Raw genomic sequence first — 24,443 nt, 5'->3', positions numbered from 1 at the left:
TCGCGCCACTGCACTCCAGCCCAGCTACAGAACGAGACTCTGTCTCAAAAAAAAATAGATAGGTAGATATAGATATAGATATAAAATTAGCTGCATGTGGTGGCAGGTACATGTAGTCCTGGCTACTCAGGAGGCTGAGGCAAGAGAATCACTTAAACCCAGGAGGCAGAGGTTGCAGTGAGTCGTCATCACGCCACTGCACTCCAGCCTGGGCCACAGCGAGACTCCATCTGATAAAAAACAAAACAACAACATTTTTCTACTCTGATAACTCAAAAGATATTCTTGTAGTTCTATATTTCTTTTTCTTTTCTTTTTTTTTTTTTTTTTTGAGACGGAGTCTCGCTGTTGCCCGGGCTGGAGTGCAGAGATATACTTACTCGTGTGAGGCCACCTTTACCACCTTCTAAATTATTATATGCCTTCAAGTCTATCTGGGGCTCTGTCCGTCCTGTACCTTCACTGGGTTGCTTGCTTACTGGAACTTTAAGGAGAAGCCTTGACTTTTGGCAAGACAACTACTCCCAGCTCTTCTTCTTCTCTTCCTTTTGTTTTTTAAGGAGTTGTCATGGATATTCAGGAGCTGTCTTCTTCAATGTGAATTTTGTCATGCTTCACTAAAATTATTCCAGAGATTTGCTTGGAAGGCATTGCTTTTACGGGTCTAGTGAGAGTTGTTCTGCTTTCAGTACTTAGCCCTTTCATCTGTGTACCTGGTCTAGCTCCTCACTTACTCAAATGCCCTTTGAGGTCTTGAGTAAACTTTTTCAAGTTGATACTACATAATGTTTTTTTTTTTTTTTAAGACGGAGTCTTGCTCTGCCGCCCAGGCTGGAGTGCAGTGGCCGGATCTCAGCTCACTGCAAGCTCCGCCTCCCGGGTTGACGCCATTCTCCTGTCTCAGCCTCCTCCCGAGTAGCTGGGACTACAGGCGCCCGCCTCGTCGCCCGGCTGGTTTTTTGTATTTTTTAGTAGAGACGGGGTTTCACCGTATTAGCCAGGATGGTCTCGATCTCCTGACCTCGTGATCCGCCCGTCTCGGCCTCCCAAAGTGCTGGGATTACAGGCTTGAGCCACCGCGCCCGGCCTTTTTTTTTTTTTTTTTTTCTTTTGAGACGGAGTCTTGCTCTGTCTCCCAGGCTGGAGTGCAGTGGCTGGATCTCAGCTCACTGCAATCTCCAACGCCCAGGTTCATGCCATTCTCCTGCCTCAGCCTCCCCAGTAGCTGGGACTACAGGCGCCCACTACCACGCCCGACTAATTTTTTGAAGTTTTTAGTAGAGACGGTTTCACCGTGTTAGCCAGGACACGTGATTCACCCGCCTCGGCCTCCCAAAGTGCTGGGATTACAGGCGTGAGCCACCGCGCTCGGCCGATACTATATAATTTTTGTTAGTTTTTGTTTTCTCTTTTTTGAGACAAGGTCTTGCTGTCTCACCCAGGCTGGAGTGCAGTGACACAATCACAGCTCACTGCAGGCTTGAGCTCTTGGACTCCCAAGTAGCTGGGACTTCAGGTATGCACCATCACACCTGGCTAAAGGCTTTTCACTACATTGTCCAAGCTGGCCTTGAACTCCTAGGCTCAAGCGATTCTCCTGCCTTGACCTCCCAAAGTGCTGGGATGACAGGTGTAAGCCAGTGTACCCGGCCTTGGCTGGGCTTTCTTTGTGATTAGATATTGGGGTTGGAGTTGGGGCTTGCATAGTTTGAACTTCCTGCTGGCACCAAGGAGGAAACATTCAGACTTTCTTGTTAGCATGCCCAGATAAGAGGGAGAAAGAGAAAGGGGTGGGGGCTTGAAAGCTGTCAGCAGTCATTCAAAATGGAATCAGACTCTTTATTGCACTTATAATCACGTGACTGACTTTATGAGGATGGGAGTCAAGTTGGTAAATGATTTATTTTGTTAAAAAGTTGTGAACAAGTAAAGTAAACATTATTATGGGTGTTCCACAGAGATGGCTGGAGCCGTGTGGATGGGCGTAAATGGCTAATGTCCAGCGGCCATCGATGTCAAGTATCTACGCACCTGGCCTGAGTGGATCCGTCTGCCTTTCAGAGGTGAGTGCCAGGGAATGGAAGTCTACATGAGCTCAGCACAGCCCTGCAAGGACTGTTACTTCGCTCATAAAGTCCTAAAATACCAGAAATGTGGCAGATGGGGTCTAGACCAGGGATTCTGACCCTTATAGACTCGACACATAGTTACTCTTTTAAACAGCTTTATTGAAATATAATTCACATGGCGTACAATTTACACTTTGAAGTGTACAATTCAGTGTTTTTTTTTTATTATATTAACTAACTTGTATATCCATTGCCACAGTCAGTCTTTGAGTGTTTTCATCACCCCTGAAAAAGAAAACCCATACTGTTAGCAGTTACTCCCCCATCTTTCCCATCCCTTCCAGCCCTAGCTAATCACTAATCTACTTTCTGTCTGATAGATTTGCCTATTATGGACATTTCATATAAATAGCCTACAATATGTGGTCTTTTGTATGTGACTTCTTACTCTTAGGAAAATGTTTCATGTTGTAGCATGGGTCTTTTTTTTTTTTTTTTTTTGAGATGGAGTCTTGCTCTGTCACCCGGGCTGGAGTGCAGTGGAACTATCTGGGCTCACTGCAAACTCTGCTTCCCAGGTTCAAGCAATTCTCCTGCCTCAGCCTCCCCAGTAGTTGGGATTACAGGCGAGGGCCACCACACCTGGCTAATTTGTTTTTGTTTTCTTTTCCTTTTTTTTTTTTTGCGATGGAGGTTTGTTCTTGTTGCCTAGGCTGGAGTCCAATGGCACAATCTCGGCTCATTGCAACCTCTGCCTCCTGGTTCAAGTGATTCTCCTGCCTCAGCCTCCTGAGTAGCTGGGATTATAAGCATGTGCCACCACGCCCGGCTAATTTTGTATTTTTAGTAGAGACGGGGTTTCTCCATGTTGGTCAGGCTGATCTCGAACTCCCAACCTCAGGTGATCCACCCTTCTCGGCCTCCCAAAGTGCTGGAATTACAGGTGTGAGCCACCTTGTCCGACCTATGCCCGGCTAATTTTTTTGTATTTTTTTAGTAGAGACAGAGTTTCACCATGTTGGTCAGGCTGGTCTTGAACTCCTGACCTCAAATGATCCACCCACCTCGGCTTCGCAAACTGCTGGGATTGCAGGAGTGAGCCACCATTCCTGGCCAGCATGTGAAGAATATTCCACTGTTGCCGGGTGTGGTGGCTCACGCTGCACTCCAGCCTATGTGAGAGAGTAAGACTCTGTCTCAAAAAAAAAAAAAAAAAAGAATATTCCATTGTGTAGATAGAACATATTTTGCTTATCCATTCATCTGTTGATGGACATTGAATTGTTTCCACTTTTTTTTTTTTGTTGAGATGGAGTCTCACTTTGTCACACAGGCTGGAGTGCAGTGGCACGACCACAGCTCACTGCAGCCTTTGCTTCTGGCTCAGGCGATCCTCCCACTTCAGCCTCCTAAGTAGCTGGGACTACAGGTGTGCATCACCATGCCTGGCTAATTTTTGTATTTTTTGTATGGAGGAAGGTTCACCATGTTGCTCAGGCTAGTCTCGAATTCCTGGGCTCAAGCAATCTGCCTGCTTTGGCCTCCCGAAGTTCTGGGATTACAGGCATGAGCCACTGCACCCAGCCAAGAATACATGTTTTCATTTCTTTTGGGATAGCTATCTAGGAGTAGAACTGATTACAGCTATCTTAGTGGGTGTGAAGTTGTATCTTATTGTGGTTTAGATTTGTATTTTGGCCAGATGTAGTGGCTCATGCCTGTAATCCCAGCCCTTTGGGAGGCCAAGGCAGGGGACTGGCTTGAGCCCAGGAGTTCAAGATCAGCCTGGGCAACATGGTAAAACCCCATCTCTATCAAAAATTACAAAAATTAGCCAGGTGTGGTGGCACATGCCTGTAGTCCTAGCTACTCAGGAGGCTGTGACAGGAGGCTCGCTTGAGCCCTGGAGGTGGAGGTTGCAGTGAGCCGAGATCGTGCCATTGCACTCCAGCCTAGGAGACACGGCAAGGCCCTGTCTCAAAAAAAAAAAAAAAAAAAAAAGATTTTAATTTCTCTGATGGTTAATGATATTGAGCATTTTTATTTATTGGATGTTGTGTATTCAGACCATTTGTCCATTTATTAAATGAGTTTTGTGGTTTTTTTGTTTTTGTTTTTTGAGACGGTCTCCCTCTGTTGCCCAGGCTGGAGAGCAGTGGTGCAATCTCGGCTCACTGAAACCTCCTCCTCTTGGGTTCAAGCGATTCTCCTGCCTCAGCCTCCTGAGTAGCTGGAACTACAGGCGCATGCCACCATGCCTGGCTAATTTTTTGTATTTTTAGTAGAGATGGGTTTCACCGTGTTAGCCAGGATGGTCTTGATCTGACCTCGTGATCTGCCCGCCTCGGCCTCCCAAAGTGCTAGGATTATAGGCGGGAGCCACTGCGCCTGGCCTGAGTTTTTTTTAATTATTGAATTGTGACACTTATATTCTGGATACTAGTCCCTTATCCTATATGTGATTTGCAAATATTTTCTACCATTCTGTGGGTTGCCTTTAACTTTCTTGGTGATATTCTTTGAACCACAGAAGTTTTTTTTTTTTTTTTAATTTAAATTTAATTTTTTTTCTTCTTTTTTTTTTTTTTTTTTGAGATAGGATTTTACTCTGTTGCCCAGGCTGGAATGCAGCGGCATGATCTCAGCTTACTGCAGCCTCTGCCTTCTGGGCTCAAGCGATCTTCCTGCCTCAGCCTTCCAAGTAGCTGGGACGACAGGTGCATGCCACCATGTCTGGCTAGTTTTTGTATTTTTAATAGAGATGGGGTTTCACTGTGTTACCCAGGCTGGTCGCGAATTCCTGAGCTCAAGTGATCCACCTGTCTCAGCCACCCAGAGTGCTGGGATTACAGGCATGAGCCACTGCTCCCGTCCAAGAGCGTTAGGCCAGGCCAGGCACGGTGTCTCGTGCCTATAATCACAGCACTTTGGGAGGCCAAGGCAGGCTGATCACCTTAGGTCAGGAGTTCAAGACTAGCCTCACCAACATGCAGAAACCCCATCTCTACTGAAAATACAAAAATTAGCTGGGCGTGGTGGTGCATGCCTGTAATCCTAGCTACTCAGGAAGCTGAGTCAGGAGAATCGCTTGAACCTGAGAGGAGGAGGTTGCAGTAAGCTGAGATCACTCCACTGCACTTCAGTCTGGGCAACACAGCGAGACTATCTCTCAGAAAAAAAAAAAGAAGTGTTAAGCCAGGCATGGTGGCTCACAACGGTAATCCCAGCACTTTGGGAAGCTGAGGTGGGAGGATTACTTGAGCCCAGGAATTCAAGACCAGCCTGGCCCATAGAGCGAGACCTCATCTCTACCAAAAAAAAAAAAAAAATTTAGGCTGGGTGTGGTGGCTCATGTCTGTAATCCCAGCACTTTGGGAGGCTGAGGCATGCAGATCACTTGAAGTTAGGAGTTTGGGACCAACCTGGCCAACATGGTGAAACCCTGTCTACTAAAAATACAAAAATTAGCTGGGCATGGTGGTGTGTGCCACTTAGGAGGCTGAGGCAAGAGAATCGCTTGAGCCCAGGAGGTGGAGGTTGCAGTGAGCTGAGATCATGCCACTGTACTCCAACCTGAGACAGAGTGAGACTCTGTTTCAAAAAAAAAAAAAAAAAATTAGGTGTGATTGTGTGCACCTGTGGTCCCAGCTACTCAGGAGGCTGAGGTGGGAGGATCACTTGAGCCCATGAGATTGAGGCTGTGTTGAGCCGTGATTGCACCTTGCAATCTAGGCTGGACAAAAGAGTGAGACCCTGTCTCTTAAGAAAGAAAAAAAGGGCCAGGCGTGGTAGCTCATGCCTGTAATCCCAGCACTTTGGGAGGCCGAGGCAGGCAGATCATGAGGTCAGGAGATCAAGACCATCCTGGCTAACACAGTGAAACCCTGTCTCTACTAAAAAAAATAAGTAAAAGAAATTAGCCAGGCATGGTGGCAGGTGCCTGTAGTCCCAGCTACTTGAGAGGCGGAGGCAGGAGAATGGTGTGAACCCGGGAGGCAGAGCTTGCAGTGAGCCGAGATCGCACCACTGCCCTCCAGCCTGGGCGACAGAGTGAGACTCTGTCTCAAAAAAAAAAGAAAAGAATAAAAGAGTTTTATAGTTTTAGCTTTTATGTTTATGCTGATCCATTTTGAGTTAATTTTTATGTAATGTGCACTGTTTATAATCTGTTTTGCAGTACACTCTTAATTTACTGGTATTATTAAATATCCATATAATTTTTAAAATTCTAAAGCCTTAAGTCTATGTAAAGAATCAATGAAAAAAAAGGCATTTGTATTAAAAATTCATGTTTCTGTTTTTTTTTTTTTTTTTTTTTTTTTTGAGAAGGAGTCTCGCTCTGTCACCCAGGCTGGAGTGCAGTGGCCAGATCTCAGCTCACTGCAAACTCCGCCTCCCGGGTTTACGCCATTCTCCTGCCTCAGCCTCCCGAGTAGCTGAGACTACAGGCGCCCGCCACCTCGCCCGGCTAGTTTTTTGTATTTTTTTTAGTAGAGACGGGGTTTCACCATGTTAGCCAGGATGGTCTCGATCTCCTGACCTCGTGATCCGCCCGCCTCGGCCTCCCAAAGTGCTGGGATTACAGGCTTGAGCCACCGCGCCCGGCCGTTTCTGTTTTTAAATGCTTGGGCATAGCTACCCTAGAAGACATAGGAAGCATTTAGTTGTTGGAGATTATGTCTGGAATAAGAGAAATAAAGCAGTCAGAATTCACTGTCTTCAGTGGGACTGAAGTGAGTGAAGAATAAGCAGATGCTGCTAAAACAGTGAATGTTAGGGAAGTGGACACAGACCAGGTGGATTAAGTAGGAAAGGAAGAGAGACAGTACCTTGGTGAAAACAGGTTGTAAGTACTAAGCAGGTTGCAGCAAGACAAACAGGCTGTCTTTTCAACAGGCAATGAGTCAGTCACTAGGCAATGAGTCAGTCACTCCTTGTGTTCTGACCTGCAACAGCACTGGGGCAACTTATCACACAAAACAGTTCTCTCCTGAAGTCTCTGCGTGTGCTGGGGCAGTATTCAGTGTGTAGAAATTCTTGGAGATAGCCGGTCACAGTGGCTCACGCCTGTAATCCCAGCACTTTGGGAGGCCGAGGCAGTTGTCTAACTTGAGGCCAGGAGTTTGAGACCAGCCTGGACAACATGGCAAAGCCCCATCTCTACAAAACATAACAAAACATTAGCTGGGTGTGGTGGTGCATGCCTGTAGTCCCAGCTACTTGGGAGGCTGAGGTGGAAGGATCGTCTGAGCCTGAGAGGTCGAGGCTGCAGTGAGTGGTGATCACACCACTGCAGTTGCAACAGAGTGCAACTCTGTCTCAGAAAAAAAAAAGGGGGAAGGGAAGGGAAGGGAAGGGCAGGGCAGGGGGCTGTGGGGTGGGGCAGGGGAGCCTTGGAGATCACTTCCACTAATGACAATGGGGAAGAGGACAAATTGGGGAAAGAATCAGTAATACTGGGGGCTCAGAGAGTGTGTATGATGGAGAGTGTCAGAGGAAGAGGGAGAAAATAGGAAACCCCCAAAATATGTGAACTACCATCAAGATGAATTTTTTACAACATAATTTTTGTACTGGCCAAGTGTGGTTGGTGGCTCATACCTGTAATCTCAGTACTTTGGGAGGCCTAAGTGGAAGAACTGCTTGAAGCCAGCAGTTCCAGACTAGCCTGGGCAACATAGTGAGACCCTCTTTCTACAGAAAAAAAAAAAAATGAGCTGAGCATGGTCGCACACACTTATAGTCCCAGCCGCTTGACAGGCTGAGGTGGGAGGGTTGCTTGGGCTGAGGAGGGTGAGGCCGCAGTGAGCTGTGATCGTGCCACTGCACTCTAGTCTGCGTGACAGAGCAAGACCCTGTCTCAAATAATAATATTCATAATCATAATCATTTTACCATTGTATGGCTAAAAATAATAAGAGATATTTTTAAAACAATCCTAATTAAATTGAGATTTTTATATTAAATGTCCTAATTTAACACTATTTTCCGTAAGCCTGTCCTAATGTTCTCCTGTATATGTATGATCATCTGTTACTTCACGATGGCACTCAGGCCCTCATCCATTGACAATGTCTTAATCTGTTCAAGCTGCTGTAACAAAATACAATAAACTGGGCAGCTTATGAACTACAAAAATTTATTTTTTACATATCTGGAAGCTGGGAAGTCTTAAGATCAAGGCACTAGAAGATTCAGCGTCTCTTGAGTGCCCTTGCTCACTTTCTGCTTCGTAGATGGTGCTTTCTAACCGTCCTCATGGGGTGGAAGGAGCTAGGGAGCTCTCTGGGGCCTCCTAAGTGCCCTGATCCCAATAGTGAGGGCCCTACCTCCATGATATGATCACCACACGAGACCCACCTCCTAATGCGTGCGTTTGGGAATCAGGATTTCAATATGAATTCTGGGGAGGGACACAGACATTCAGACTACAGCAAGGGGTGTAGTTGGAATAGTCAAGTTTCAACAAGAAGAGAGAATTTAGAGTGGGATATGAGTCCATGAATTCAGGGCAGCATCTGGATTTGCTATATGCTTCCTTCTCCTAAAAATGAAGGCACCTTTCCCCTAATGTCTTGTATAGCCCATGTAATGTTCTGTTCTCAAGTACCCCAGGTGGCTACCTGCAGGAACATTGGTCCACAGGATGGTCAGGCATCATGTGGGGTGGTCCTCAGCATGGTATGCTGTCTGGTATCCTCAGCCCAGGCTCATCAGATCCTAGTAGCTCCCCCTGCCTCAGTCTTTGTGACAACCTAACACCTCCGGAGATAACCAACCATATGCCTTTCTGGGTAATACTGCCAAGGTGAGAAAGAGTTGCAGGTTAGGCTGAAGGAGACTTGCCCGCTTACAGGGGACATGTGCATAGCATTCCTAGCACTATTCTTAAACGCTTCTATGCACTTACTACAGATTTGTGGAGATACTCATATACCATATGATTCACCCATTCAAAGTGCACAATTCAGTGGTTTTTAGTGTGTTCATAGAGTTGTGCAACCATAACCACCATCTAATTTCAGAACATTTTAATCAGTCCAAAAAGAAACCTGTACCCATTGGCAGTTAATCCCTGTTCTCCCCACCTCTCCCCCAGCCCCTGACAACCACTGGCCGACTTTCTGTCTATGTAGATTTGCCTATTCTTGATAATTCATGTAAATGAGGTCCTACAATATATGGTCTTTTGTGTCTGGCTTCTTTCATGGAGCATAATGTTTTTAAGATTCATCTGTGTTAGAACAGGGATTAGTACTTTATTTTTTGTGGCTGTTGTATTCCGTTGTGTGGATATATCACATTTCGTTTATCTGTTCATCCATTCATCCGTTGTTGGGCATTTATTTGGATTGTTTCCTCTCTTTTGTTTTTTATGAGTAGTACTGCCATGAACATCCATCTACAAGTTTATCTGTGGACATATGTTTGCATTTTTCTTGAGTAGATACCTGAGAGTGTAGGTACTAAAACTTGGTCCCTTTTGTGTTGCTATAAAGGAATACTTGAGGCTGGGTAATTTGCAAAGAAAAGAGGTTTATTCAGCTTATGGTTCTGCTTGGTTTCTGGTGAGGGCTTTTGTGTTACACCAAAATATGGCAGAGAAGGTCAGAGGGGAAGTGGGCACATACTAACGGGAGCCAAACCCAAGGGGTGTCCTGGCCTTATAACAACCTATTGTTGGGGACACTAATTCATTCCCTCCAGAACCAATCCAGTCTCATGAGAGCAAGAACTCACTACTGTGAGAACAGCACCAAGCCATTCATGAGGGTTCCACCTCCATGACCCAAACCCTTCCCGGTAGGCTTTGTGTCCCAACACCACCACGGTAGGGATTACATTTCAGCATGAGATTTGGTGTGGACAAACAAACCATATCCAAACCATAGCAAGTGGGAATAGCTGGATCATATGATAACTCCATATTTTCCTTTTTGAGAATCATCAGACTGGTTTCCAAAGTAGCTACACTGTTTTACATTTGCACCGGCAGTGAATAAAGATTCCAGTTTTTTCATATCCTTGCCAATACTTGTTACTGTTTTTGTTTTTAAATATTGAACATACCAGTGAGTGTAAAGTGGTGTCTCACTGTGGTTTTGATCAGCATTTCCTAATACCTAATGATGTTGATCATTTCCTGTGCTCATTGGCCATTTGTATGTCTTCTTTGGGGAAATACCTATTCAGAACTCCTATGGGTAAATGTAGTATCCCCTCAGAATTCGTGTGTTGATGCCTTATCCCCACTGTGATGGTATTTGGAGAGGAGGCCTGTGGGAGGTAATGAGGTCACGAGGGTAGAATCTTTTTGAATGAAATCAGGGCTCTTATTTTTTTATTTTTTTATTTTATTTATTTATTTATTTATTTATTTTTTATTTTTTTGTTGAGATGGAGTCTCGCCTGTCGCCCAGGCTGGAGTGCAGTGGCCAGATCTCAGCTCACTGCAAGCTCCGCCTCCCGGGTTTACGCCATTCTCCTGCCTCAGCCTCCCAAGTAGCTGGGACTACAGGCGCCGCCACCTCGCCCGGCTAGTTTTTTGTATTTTTTTTTTTTTGTATTTTTAGTAGAGACGGGGTTTCACCGTGTTAGCCAGGATGGTCTCGATCTCCTGACCTCATGATCCGCCCGTCTCGGCTTCCCAAAGTGCTGGGATTACAGGCTTGAGCCACCACGCCCGGCCGAAATCAGGGCTCTTATAAGAGGAGACAGGAGAGCTCTCAGGAGCTCCTGCTTCCTGCTCTGCCCTGTGAAGGCACACTGAGAAGGTGGCCATCTGCAAACCAGGAAGAGGACCCTCACCAGAACCAATCATGCTGACACGCTGATTTTGGATCTCCTAGCCTCCAGAACTGTGAGAAGTAGATTTCTGTTGTTTAAGCCACCCAGTCTGTTTGCTGTAGCAGCCCAAACTAAGACACGATCCTTTGCCCATTTCTAAACATTGGGTTTTTGTGTTTTTATTATTGAATTGTAAGAGTTTTCTGTATTCTAGATACACATATAGAAATCTTTTCTCCCATTTGATGGGTTGTGTTTTCACTTTCTTGGTGGTGTTTAAGTTTTATTTCCACAAAGGAAGTATCTGTTACTGATGAATGGACATGCCTTTTGTTCCTCAAGGTGAGTTAGCCTCCATGCCCCCAAGAGAGACATAATCGCAGTCTTGACTGGTGTCTTGCCAAGGCATCGCTGTATTTTTATTTCTAAGAGAATGTTTTGTGTGTCTGAAAAATTTCCATAAATGATACCACCCTGTATATGTCTGATTTATCTTATCTTTTATTTTCTTTCTTTTTTTTTTTTAAATTTTGAGACACAGTCTTGCTCTATCTCCTGGTCTGGAATGTAGTGGCACAATCTTGGCTCACTGCGACCTCCACCTCCTAGGTTTAAGCGATTCTCGTGTCTCAGCCTCCTGGGTAGCTGGGATTACAGATGTGTACCACCATGCCCAGCTAATTTCTGTATATTTACTGGAGATGGGGTTTCACCATGTCGGCCAGGCTGTTCTCAAACTCCTGGCCTCATGTGATCAGCCTGCCTCAGCCTCCCAAAGTGCTGGGATTACAGGCGTGAGCCACCGCACCCGGCCTGTTTTATTTCTTTTAACTGTACATGTTCATCCTCGCTTCACAAACCTGCAGAGAGGTGCTTTCCAGTCTCTTGTTTTCACAGGATGGCCACAGACCATGCCAGACCCCAGTCTATGCAGAAGGTTCAGAACAGGAAGCATGTCATGCGGCAGGGCAGCTTCAGGAGCCCTTTCCACAGGAGAGGTCCTTGCAGCACCCAGGGGTGACAGCTGGGAGCATGGTCCTCCTGACTGGCTGACCCCTCCACATCACTGCCGAATGCTGTGCACACAGCAAGTGTCCAAGGTCTTGGCCTGGACTTGAGAGTAAATGATTCTGGTGTTTCCTGTTTTCTGGTGTTTAAGGTGTGATATTCACATTAATTCTCTGTGACCCTAATTGTGAAGAATTTTCCTTAGGAGTCTGAGGTTTCCTTAAAGTACTTTTTGAATTTCTTGAGATAAAGGATCTATTACTTGAATCTGAGACTATTTTGATCATGTGTCTTGGTGAGATTTTCTTATATTACTTTCTGAATGTATTGGGATAAGGTGTAAGGGAGCTGTCTTCTACTTTAATCTGGTAATATGGGGAATTGTATTAATAGATGTTCCAGCGTTTCCTAGTCCTTACATTCCTAGGATAAATCCAACTTTGCCATTTTGCTAACCTTCCACTGTTAGTTAAACCCCTGTCTGACAATTAATATCACTTATGTGTTCATTTTTGCTTTTTAAAACATTTTATTTATTTATCGAGACAGGATCTTCCTCTGTCACCTAGGCTGGAGTTCACTGCAACCTCTGACCCCCAGGCTCAAGCAATCGTCCCACCTCAGCTTCCTAAGTAGCTGGGACCGCAGCACATACCAGCACACCCGGCTTTTTTTTTTTTTTTTTTTTTTTTGTATTTTTTGCAGAGATGGGGTCTCGCTATGTTGCCCAGGGTGGTCTCAAACTCCTGACCTCAAGCAGTCCACCTGCCTCAGCCTCCCAAAGTGTTGGGATTACAGGTATGAGCTACCATGTCTGGCCTTTTTCTTGCTGTTTTTTAATGGTCTCTTTCATTAGTCTTTTCAAATGACAGACTTGGTTTTCTTCATTTTCTCAACTGGTTTCTTGTTTTTAGTTTCCATAATTTCTGCTGCGATTTTTTTTTTTTTTTCCCAAGACAGAGTCTTGCTCTGTCAGCCAGGCTGGAGTGCAGTGCTAGGATCTCGGCTCACTGCAACCTCCGCCTCCTGGGTTCAAGTGGTTCTCCTGTCTCAGCCTCCTGAGTAGCTGGGACTACAGGCGCCCACCACCACGCCCGGCTAATTTTTATATTTTTAGTAGAGACGGGGTGTCATCTTGTTGATCAGGCTGGTCTCGAATGCCTGACCTCAGGTGATCCACCCGCCTCGGCCTTCCAGAGTGCTGGGATTATAGGCGTGAGCTGCCGCTCCCAGCCTCTGCTGTGATTTTTGTTAACACTTTCTTTCCACCTCCCACTGGTTTAGTCCATAGTTGTGTCCCATAAGTTGTAAATTGAACAGTGAGGTCACTAGTCTTTGGTCTTCTTTTCTTTTAGTCAATTATAATCAAGTTAATGATGAGCCCTAAAAGTACAAATACATAAAAAGTCCCATTTTTTACATGTTTAAAGTGTTTTTTGTTACCTGTGCTTACAAGGAGTTGAAGGTGGAACTTACTCCTGAATCTTCTTTCTAGTGGTGGAATAAGGTACATGTTGTTCTGGAGTGTCTCTCGCTTTGACTTTATGGCTTGTCCAATGAGTTTACAAGCAGTAGATTGTTTATTGTTGTGGGATCATCAGTCATACAGTGATGCCAACAAGACCGTTCTGAGGACACTGTGCATTACCCACATCCCAGAATGTGTTATTGCGATTCATTTCAACACCATGACTGTTGACTTGCTGCCATCTGAAGCTTCAGGACCCACAGTACTTCATCTTTAGTCCTTTTTTTTTGTTTTCGTTTTCCTTCTTTTTCTTTTTTTGGAGAGAGGTCTTACTCTGTCACCCAGGCTGGAGTGCAGTGATGCAATCAGGACTCACTGCAGCCTTGAACTCCTGAACTTCTGGGCCCAAGTGATATTCCTGCCTCGGCTTCCCCACTACCTGGGACTAAAGGCGAGTGACACCACCACACCCAGCTAATTTTTTTTTTTCTTTCATAGAGACACAGTCTTACTATGATAATCAGGCTGGTTTCAAACTTCTGGCCTCAAGTGATCTTCCTACCTCAGCCTCTAAAAGTTCTGGGATTACAGGTGTGAGCCACCATGCCTGACCGACCCTTCTTTTTAAAATACAGGCATTAAAGACCAGCATTTTCAGTCTAGAAACTGTTAGCTGCATTCTGCATTCTCATTTGCCATGTGTATTCTGCATTCTCATTGCCATTTGAGATGTGCTGTTTTCATCATTGTGTAGTTGTAGGTGTTTTCTTTTTCTTTTTTTTTTTTTTTTTTGAGATGGAGTCTTGCTCTGTCACCCAGACTGGAGTCTGTGGCACAATCTCGGCTCACTGCAACCTCTGCCTCCCAGGTTCAAGCGATTCTCCTGCCTCAGCCTCGTGAGTAGCTGGGACTACAGGTGCGTGCCACCACGCCTGGCTAATGTTTGTATTTTTTTTTTTTTTTTTTTTTGTGACGGAGTCTTGCTCTGTCGCCCAGGCTGGAGTGCAGTGGCCGGATCTCAGCTCACTGCAAGCTCCGCCTCCCGGGTTCCCGCCATTCTCCTGTCTCAGTCTCCCGAGTAGCTGGGACTACAGGCACCCGCCACCTCGCCCGGCTAGTTTTTGTTTTTTGTTTTTTTTGTATTTTTAGTAGAGACGGGGTTTCACCGTGTTAGTCAGGATGGTCTCGATCTCCTGACCTCGTGATCCGCCTGTCTCGGCCTCCCAAAGTGCTGGGATTACAGGCTTGAGCCACCGCGCCCGGCCTGTTGAACTTTTTCTTTGACCTGGTCATTGTTAGCAAATGTTCCACTTGTGCTTAGAAAGCATTTTATTCTAATTGGTATGTAGATTTTCATCCAGCTGTGTGATCAGATTGGCTAACTACATTCTGGCCTGCATAACTCTTTTCTGTTCTTCTGAGTTTTCATTTCTAAAAGAGGTTCATTAAAACCTCCCACCTGCCAGGTGCAGTGGCTCATGCCTATAATCCCAGCACTTTGGGGGGCCGAGGCAGGCAGATCATGTGAGGCCAGGAGTTTGAGACCAGCCTGCTCATCATGATGTTAACCTGTCTCTACTAAAAATACAAAAATTAGCCGGGCGTGGTGGTGGGCACCTGTAATCCCAGCTCCTTGGGAGGCTGAGACAGGAGAATTGATTGAACCCGGGAGGTAAGGTAGAGGTTGCAATGAGCCGAGCTCACACCACTGCACTCTAGCCTCAGCGACAAGAGTGAGACTCCGTCTCAAAAAAAAAAAAAAAATGAGGCCAGGCACGGTGGCTCACGCCTGGAATCCCAGAGCCAGACTCCATCTCAAAAAGAAAAAAAATTAAATAAATAAAATAAAACTTCCCACTATGGCTGGTTGCAGTGGCATGTGCCTGTAGTCCCAGCTACTCATGAAGCTGAGACAGGAGGATCACTTGTGCTCTGGTGTTTGAGGCTAGCCTGGGCAACATACTGAGACCCCCATTATAAAAATTAAGCAATTACATTAAAACATTTTTAAAAATTTAAATGTAATCTGAAGTATTTGATCAGGAAAAAAACTCAAAAAACAGATAGATAAAATTTCCCACTATGCTTTGATTTGCTGTTTTCTTCCTACAAACCTACCTGGCTTTGCTGCATATTTTTGTTGTTGTTGTTTGTTTGTGTTTTTTTTTTTTTTTTTTTTTTTTTTTGAGGTGGAGTCTCGCTCTGTTGCCCGGCCTGGAGTGCAGTGGCTGGATCTCAGCTCACTGCAAGCTCCGCCTTCCGGGTTCACGCCATGCTCCTGCCTCAGCCTCCCGAGTAGCTGGGACTACAGGCGCCTGCCATCTCGCCCAGCTAGTTTTTTGTATTTTTTAGTAGAGACGGGGTTTCACCGTGTTAGCCAGGATGGTCTGGATCTGCTGACCTCGTGATCCGCTCGTCTCGGCCTCCCAAAGTGCTGGGATTACAGGCTTGAGCCACCGCGCCCGGTCCTTTGTTTGTGTTTTGAGTCGGAGTCTCACTCTGCTGCCCAGGCTGAAGTTCAGTGGCTCGATCTTGGCTCACTGCAACCTCTGCCTCCCAGGTTCAAGCAATTCTCCTGCCTCAACATCCTCAGTAGCTAGGATTACAGGCATGTGCCACCTTGCCTGGGTAATTTTTGTGTTTTTGTGGAGACAGGGTTTCACCATGTTGGCCGGGCTGATCTTGAACTCTGACCTCAGGTGATCATCCGCCTGCCTCAGCCTACCAAATTGCTGGGATTACAGGTGTGAGCCACCACACCTGGCCTGCTCGGTGTTTTGAGGCATATTGTTACTGGTACATTGCCCTGTGATCCTTACTTCAAATTTTTCTTTGATTTGTAAAGAGCCATAAAACCCTTCTTCAGGCCGGGCGCGGTGGCTCAAGCCTGTAATCCCAGCACTTTGGGAGGCCGAGACGGGCGGATCACGAGGTCAGGAGATCGAGACCATCCTGGCTAACACAGTGAAACCCCGTCTCTACTAAAAAACACAAAAAAATCTAGCCGGGCGAGGTGGCGGCGCCTGTAGTCCCAGCTACTCGGGAGGCTGAGGCAGGAGAATGGCGTGAACCCGGGAGGCGGAGCTTGCAGTGAGCTGAGATCCGGCCACTGCACTCCAACCTGGGCGACACAGCGAGACTCCGTCTCAAAAAAAAAAAAAAAAAAAAAAAAAAAACCCTTCTTCAGTTGACATTGACCTGTCCCATCCTTTCGCTTTTGGCTTTTATGTCCTTTTGCTTTAGGGATGCCTGTTACAAACATGTTTTTAAATACAGTCTGATGCAGTCTTTATCTGACCTATCAAGGCCATTTATGTTTATTGTAATTGCTGATACCTTACTTTATACTTTCTATTTAGCCTGTCCTTTTTGTGCTGTTTTTTCCCCCTTGCCAGCTTTCTGGATTGATTGGGTTTTTTGTTTGTTTGTTTTTGTTTTTAATTCTGACCTCTACAATGTTTTTCAACTTCAGTACTATGGACATTTGCAGCTGGATCATTTTGTGTTGTGGAAGGCCATCCTGTGCATTATAGGATATTTAGTAGCATCCCTGGCCCCTGGGAACATCTGCCCCCTAGTCAGGCTGACAACCAAAATCATCTCCAAACATTGCCAAGTATCTTCTGGAAGTAGAATCATCCCTGGTTAAAAACCACTGCTCTGTGGGCTTAGAAGTTTTATACTACATTTATTCTTTTATTTCTGACATGAGCAGGTCCAACATGAATCATGAAAAACCTGAGGACTTCAGAACACTTGATTTTGTTGCCCCATTCCCACCTCATTGGCTGCTGTTGTCCAGTATATTAGTCTATTCCATTAATTCTAAGTCATGATTTCTGCATTTCATATGGTCAACATTGGATTTGATTTAAATATACATTCATGAATTTTTTTTTTTTTTAAGGAGATGACATCTCACTATGTTGCCCAGACTAGTTGTGAATGCCTGGGCTCAAGTGATCCCCCACCTTGACCTCCCGAAGTGCTGGGATTACAGGTGTGTGAGTCACCACACCCAGCCCACATTCATCATATTCATCAATTCCTTTGTTTTTCCTTCCTTCGTTCTTGGGGTTTTTTTGAAGACCAACATTTTCTAATTCCTCTGACTAGTATGCTTGGAAATGAACTTTGCTTTTGCTTTTCTGAATTTTTTTTTTTTTTTTTTTTTTTTTTTTTTTGAGGCAGAGTCTCACTCTGTTGTCCAGGCTGGAGTGAATCATAGCTTACCGCAGTCTCAACCCCGAGAGCTCAAGCAATTCTCCTGCCTCAGCCTCCCAAGTAGCTGGGACTAACAGGCGCATGCCACTATACCCTGCTAATTTCTGTATCTTTTGTGGAGATGGGGTTTCACCATGTTGCCCAGGCTGGTCTCAGACTCTTGCGCTCAATGACCCATCCACCTTGGCCTACCAAAGTGTTGAGATTACAGGCATGAGCCACCACACCCAGCCTCTGAAACAGTCTTTATCTCACCCTTACTCTTGAATGATAGTGTGATTGATAGAGTTTTCCTTCAGCACTTTGAAAGTAGCCTTCCATTACCTTTGGTTTTCCAGTTTTTCTGCTAAGTGATCTGTTGTAACAATTTTCGTCATTCGCTGGTGGTTTGTCTTCTCACTGCTTGCCTTTAAAACTACCTATCAGCTGGGCGTGGTGGCTCACGCCTATAATCCCAGCACTTTGGGAGGCCAAGACGGGCAGATCACAAGATCAGGAGATCCGAGACCATCCTGGCTACTAACATGGTGAAACCCTGCCTCTACTAAAAGTACAAAAAATTAGCAGCTAAGTTTTGTATTTTTAGTAAAGATGGGGTTTCACCTTGTTAGCCAGGATGGTCTCAATCTCCTGACCTCGTGATACACCCGCCTCGGCCTCCCAAAATGCGATTATCCCACCTCGGCCTCCCAAAATGCTGCAAATACAGGCATGAGCCACTGTGCCCAGCCTTCTTTCTAAAGGTAAAATGAAAATAGACCCTTGCCTCAGAATACACACATACATATATATCTACATTCTAGGCAATTTAAATATATATACTTGTATATGTGTATATATATGTGTATGCATGTATTTAAATTTCAGAATGATACAGGCTGCAACAGAAAGTCAAAGTTTAAATGATGCAGTATGCCGCCATAAGTGTGACAGACTTTGATCAACAAAGCTTAACCAAAAAGACCATATGGCCAAGCATTGGGGGTCATGCCTGTAATCCCAGCACTCTGGGAGGCTGAGGTGGGAGTTATCACTTGAGCCCACACAGAAGGCTGAGGTTGCAGTGAGCTGTAATTATGCCACTGCATTCCAGATTGGGCAAAAGAGACCGTGTCTTAAAAACAAAAAACAAAAACCAAAAAATAAAAAACAGACAAGGAATGACAAGTCTGATATCAGCATTCAAATTTTTCGTCCAATAAAAGACACAATAAGGCCAGGCACGGTGGCTCACGCCTGTAATCCCAGCACTCTGGGAGGTTTTTGTGATTGAGGCTTCAGTGAACCAAGATCACACCACTACACTTCAGCCTGGATGACAGAGCGAGACCCAATCCCACCGAATGAATGAACGAATGAATGAATGGACAACCACTTGTCTTAATATTGTGAAGTCTGAGTGGACAAGGGATGGTGACAGGAAGATTGATATGCATGAAGACACATGCAGCCGTTTACAGAATGCCCTTCATCCCCTAGCCTTGGAGACTGCTTCATACATGATCCAGTTGTTTTTTGTTTGTTTTTGTTTGTTTGTTTTTGAGATGGAGTCTCACTCTGTCGGCTCACCTCCCTCATGATCCACCTCCCTCAGCCTCCCAGAGTGCTGGGATTACAGGCGTGAGTCACCGCGCCTGGCTGACATGATCCATTTTTTATAACAACCCTGCAGGCCAGTCATTGACAGTTTTTGTTTTGTTTTGTTTTGTTTTTTGAGATGGAGTCTCACTCTGTCGCCCAGGCTGGAGTGTAGTGGTGCGACCTCAGCTCACTGCAACCTCCGCCTACCAGGTTGAAGCAATTCTTCTGCCTCAGCCTGCAGAGTAGCTGGGACTACAGGCATGTGCCTCCATGCCCAGCTAATTTTTTTGTATTTTTAGTAGAGACGGTGTTTCACCATGTTGGTCAGGCTGGTCTTGAACTCCTGACCTCAAATGATCCACCTGCCTCAGCTTCCCAAAATGCTGGGATTACGGGCGTGAACCACTGTTCCCCACTAGGTCATTGACAGTTCTAAGACTTAGACCCAGAACTTTTAGGTCACCAAGCCTGTGCTTTGTCCTATCCATGAATGCAGAACTTTGATCACAGAGCTGGGGTGAGAACTGCTACTTCAGTGCTGTTGTAAGCTCATTGTGAAGTCAGAGCTTTGGAAATGTGTACTGATGGGCAGTGTATGACAGGGACAAGAATGCAGTTGCTGGGATGGAATTCTAGGAGGAGCAGGGATGCTTGGCCTCTGGTCTCCCACATCTCAAACTAATCCTTTTGGTGATGATTTATCCCCAGGACCCTTCCTCCTGCCTGCTGTGTAGGAAGATGAAAATGCTACATGGCTCTTTTGAAATCTGTTCTTGGTTCCATTCCTTGGCTATCATTTTACCTCTTCCATGTATACATTTGAATTTAAAAGAGAAAAGAAGTAAAAAAAAAAAAATCTTCACACTCAGCCCATCATCATTGTCTGTTTCTCTTACAGATAGAGCTTCATGTACCTACGTCTGCATTTTTCTTTTTGCAGTTTGGGATATGAGACTGAAAATGACAACTCGGAATATTCATGAGAGAGAAGTACCCTGTGATGCAGAAATGGAAGGATTTACAAGGGAAGCTCCCTGCTTGTCCATTTTAGGTGATGGTTGGGACTGTGAGAACCAGGAGGGACACTTGAGTCAATCAGCTTTAACTCTGGAGAAACCAGGGACTCAGGAAGCAATTTGTGAATATCCTGGTTTTGGGGAGCATTTGATTGCAAGCTCAGACCTTCCACCATCTCAGAGAGTTCTGGCAACCAATGGTTTCCATGCTCATGACTCAAATGTTAGTGGTCTGGATTGTGACCCTGCCTTACCCAGCTGTCCTAAAAGTTATGCAGCTAAGAGAACTGGTGACAGTGATGCCTGTGGAAAAACCTTCAACCATTCCATGGAAGTTATTCATGGAAGAAATCCAGTGAGAGAGAAGCCCTACAAATATCCTGAAAGTGTTAAGTCTTTTAATCATTTTACCTCTCTTGGTCATCAAAAAATAACGAAAAGAGGCAAGAAACTGTATGAAGGTAAGAATTTTGAGGACATCTTGACCCTGAGCTCATCGCTTAATGAAAACCAGAGAAATCTCCCTGGAGAGAAACAGTATAGATGTACTGAATGTGGCAAATGCTTCAAACGGAACTCTTCTCTTGTTTTGCATCACCGAACTCACACTGGAGAGAAGCCTTATACTTGTAATGAGTGTGGAAAGTCCTTCTCCAAGAACTACAACCTGATTGTGCATCAAAGGATCCACACAGGAGAGAAGCCCTATAAATGCAGTAAGTGTGGGAAAGCTTTCAGTGATGGGTCAGCTCTGACGCAGCACCAGAGAATTCACACAGGTGAGAAACCTTACGAATGCCTGGAATGTGGAAAAACCTTCAACCGAAATTCATCCTTAATTTTGCACCAAAGAACTCATACAGGGGAAAAACCATACAGATGTAACGAGTGTGGAAAACCCTTCACTGACATCTCCCACCTTACAGTGCATCTCAGAATCCACACCGGTGAGAAGCCCTATGAGTGTAGCAAATGTGGAAAAGCTTTCCGGGACGGCTCGTACCTCACCCAGCACGAGAGGACTCACACTGGAGAAAAGCCCTTTGAGTGTGCAGAGTGTGGGAAATCCTTCAACAGAAACTCTCACCTCATTGTGCATCAAAAGATCCATTCTGGGGAGAAACCCTATGAATGTAAAGAATGTGGCAAGACTTTCATCGAGAGTGCATACCTCATCAGGCACCAGAGGATTCATACTGGCGAGAAGCCCTATGGCTGCAACCAGTGTCAGAAACTTTTCAGGAATATTGCTGGCCTCATTAGGCACCAGAGGACTCATACTGGTGAGAAGCCCTATGAGTGTAATCAGTGTGGCAAAGCCTTCAGGGACAGCTCCTGTCTGACCAAGCACCAGAGAATTCACACTAAGGAAACCCCATATCAGTGTCCAGAATGTGGGAAGTCCTTCAAGCAGAACTCTCACCTGGCAGTACATCAGAGACTCCATAGCAGGGAGGGTCCCAGCCAGTGTCCTCAGTGTGGAAAAACGTTCCGAAAGAGCTCATCCCTTGTTCGACATCAAAGAGCACACCTGGGAGAGCAACCCATGGAAACATAATAGTTTGGGGGCACATGAGTCTTCCAGTTAGCTCTCATGCCTGTGTTTAGGAGGCGTGTCTTACATCTGACTCCTCTCTGGTCAGTAGAAAAGAATCCTTTAAGCTATCCAGTGAATTGATGAATGTGAGACATTGCTGAGCCACACTGTTAAGTCTGCTCATTGGGGAACTCAGGAGACAACTTAGGATGGTAGTAAATGCAGAAAAGTCTTTGGGGATGATTCAGTCTGTACCAGACGTGACAGCACACACACTGGAATGAAACGTGCAAACATGGGGGTGACAATTCCTACAGAGAGAGCCCGTGAATGCATTCAGAACATGATTGGAATGAAGAGCCCTGTAGTAGGGAGTTTCCACCTTGTACATAAGCAAACACTGAAATCAACTTTTTTTTTTTTTTCCCAGACAGAGTCTAGCTGTGTCACCCAGGATGAAGTGCAGTGTCACGATCTCCACTCACAGCAACCTCTGCCTCCCAGGTTCAAGCAGTTCTCCTGCCTCAGCCTCCCAAGTGGCTAGGATTACAGGTGCCTGCCACCATGCCTGGCTAATTTTTTGTATGTTTAGTAGAGACAGGGTTTCACTGTGTTGGCCAGGCTGGTCTTGAACTCCTGACCTCATGATCCGCCCACCTCAGCCTCCCAAAGCGCTGGGATTACAGGCGTGAGACACGGTGCCCGGCCTGAATCAACCTTTTTAAGTGTAATCAGAAAGAGAGGCTTTGGCAGGGGCTCTTACTCTGTTTTCTGTATCAACAAAGGTGTACAATGAGAGAGTCCACACAGTGCTGTACCGTACACTGCCACAGAATGTGTGAGATTTTCCTGTTTGAATGTGTGTCTGCATTATACTTCTGCAATAATGCTGAGGACTTGTTGCAGGAGGGTAAACTAGGTGAATAAATTACCTGTGAATGAACAATGAAGTCATTCCTCTTAAGACTGAAACAAGCAGGCCGGGTGTGGTGGCTCCTGCCTGTAATCCCAGCACTTTGGGAGGCTGAGGTGGCTGGATCACGAGGTTAGGAGTTGAAGACCAGCCTGGCCAGCGTAGTGAAACCCCATCTCTACCAAAAATACAGAAAATTAGCTGGGCATAGTGATGTGTGCCTGTAATCCCAGCTACTTGGGAAGCTGAGGCAGGAGAATTGCTTGAACCTGGGAGGCGGAGGTTGCAGTGAGTTAAGCACACCACTACACTCCAGCCTGGGTGACAGAGCGAGACTCCATCTCAAGAAAAAAAAAAAAAAAAAGACTGAAACAAGCTTTTGCTAAGATGGAAAGCACTGCTTCCAACAGATGTGGTTTGTTGCTTTAGTTGTTGAAGCAAAAATACTGAGTTGTTATGTTTATGTTATCACCCCACCACTACCTCCATGGTTGTTCATTTAGGATGCTTCTAATTCAGCCACTGTAAACCATTATAAAGGTTTTATTGCCATGTTGAAAATGTTTGTAATATGGCAAAAAGGGGCATCACATAAAAGATTTACTATTATTACCGCCATGTAAAGATATCTGCACATATGGATGTGGGTTGAAAGTGGATGATGGAGAAATAAAATGTGGTTTTCTTTGGGGACTGGAATTTTGTATCATGTTTTTTATCTGTTACAGATACTTGTTGGCATAATAATTTGGTAATAAGTTAAAAAGTGAAGCCAAAAGGAGGTTAATTTGGGGTTTCTCTGGACCTTTAGTAGTAAGGACTGGATCAGGGCAGCAGGGAAGCTGTAAGTGTGGATGGAGGGGCATTGGGCAGTAGCGTCTCTGGAATCAGCATCCCAAAGCCCAGGGCATGAGAGTAACTTCCTTCTTTGGGACTTGGGTTATAAGGGGGTATCAGTGTAGAAGAGAGAGTGAGTCCCAGAGAATGGAGAACAGGAAGCCTGTAGGAAAATTTGGGATGACTTTGGAGTGGCCCTTCCGAGGCAGTGCAGTGCTGGCTGAGTGAAAGCCAGTCAATGTGGATGACACAGCCTTGAAGCCCCATGAGGGGCTCCCCTTGGGATTTTGCCTCTAGACAATTTCCTGTCCTGGGGGAAGGGACAGGTGTGATGATAGTGAAGATTAGTGAGGAGTCAGTCCAGGACTGGTGTCTGCCAGGCCCATTGTATTAGCTAGATCAAGGTTCATGTGTGTGTGACGTGGTGTCTCCACGGTGCTGGTATTCTGAGGTCTGGACCCTCAGGCCAACCACTGTGGGGCTTCAAGCACCCATGCCTCCTTCCATGTGTGTCTTCTCTTTTGTCCGGCATCAGCTGTGGCCTCCGTGCCACTTGCTCTCTCCTATGAGGCAGCCAACCTTGGTAGGCCTCTGTTAGCTGTGTCATGGGGAGGGTGGGCAGCCAGTCCTGAGAGAGGAATGAGTAGGTAGGTAATGGAGGCATAGAGTAGAGAAGGGAAGAGTGGCCCTGAAAGAGCATTTAGAGCAATAAAGGACCCCACACACATTCGGATGTGGTGATCTCATGGTGAGACGTGCATGAGCATGGAGGACCAGCAGGGACACTTGTTGAACCCTCTGGAGTCAGGATGGGGTGGTGCTGTGTCCCAGGGTGTGCTGATGGATGAAAGGGGACCAGGCTGACTTGTGTTCTCCAGAGAGTTGCATTTGAGTATAGCCCACATACAGAAAAGTGCACTGCAGACTCCTTGACCCAACTTAAATCAGGATCCCCTGAGCCTTCTGACCTTGGGCTTCTCCCTTTCCTTGTAGGATCCAGGAA

At 45.6% G+C, this 24,443-nt stretch overlaps 1 protein-coding gene across 4 annotated transcripts in view; it reads left to right on the top strand.

The window, feature by feature from the left end:
• ZNF329 (zinc finger protein 329) overlaps window positions 1–22,180 on the top strand; it is a 31,720-nt gene extending 9,540 nt beyond the window's left edge. For 2 of the 4 annotated variants that reach the window (XM_010386966.2, XM_010386965.2), the window contains exons 2-3: window positions 1,959–2,063; window positions 20,036–22,180. In XM_010386966.2, coding sequence (XP_010385268.1) covers window positions 20,086–21,711 — 1,626 coding nt within the window. In that variant the 5' untranslated portion in view covers window positions 1,959–2,063; window positions 20,036–20,085 and the 3' untranslated portion in view covers window positions 21,712–22,180. Of the gene's footprint in view, window positions 1–1,958; window positions 2,064–12,625; window positions 12,663–20,035 lie in introns of those variants that run through there. The other 2 variants (XM_030913716.1, XM_030913717.1) reach the window with 2 other exon arrangements.
• The last annotated feature ends 2,263 nt before the right edge of the window (window positions 22,181–24,443 follow it).

The sequence above is a fragment of the Rhinopithecus roxellana genome, chromosome 12 (genome assembly GCF_007565055.1).
Source record: "Rhinopithecus roxellana isolate Shanxi Qingling chromosome 12, ASM756505v1, whole genome shotgun sequence".
NCBI lineage: Eukaryota > Metazoa > Chordata > Mammalia > Primates > Cercopithecidae > Rhinopithecus > Rhinopithecus roxellana.
The sequence above is the reverse complement of the archived record's forward strand: the minus strand, read 5'-3'. Positions and strand labels throughout refer to the sequence as shown.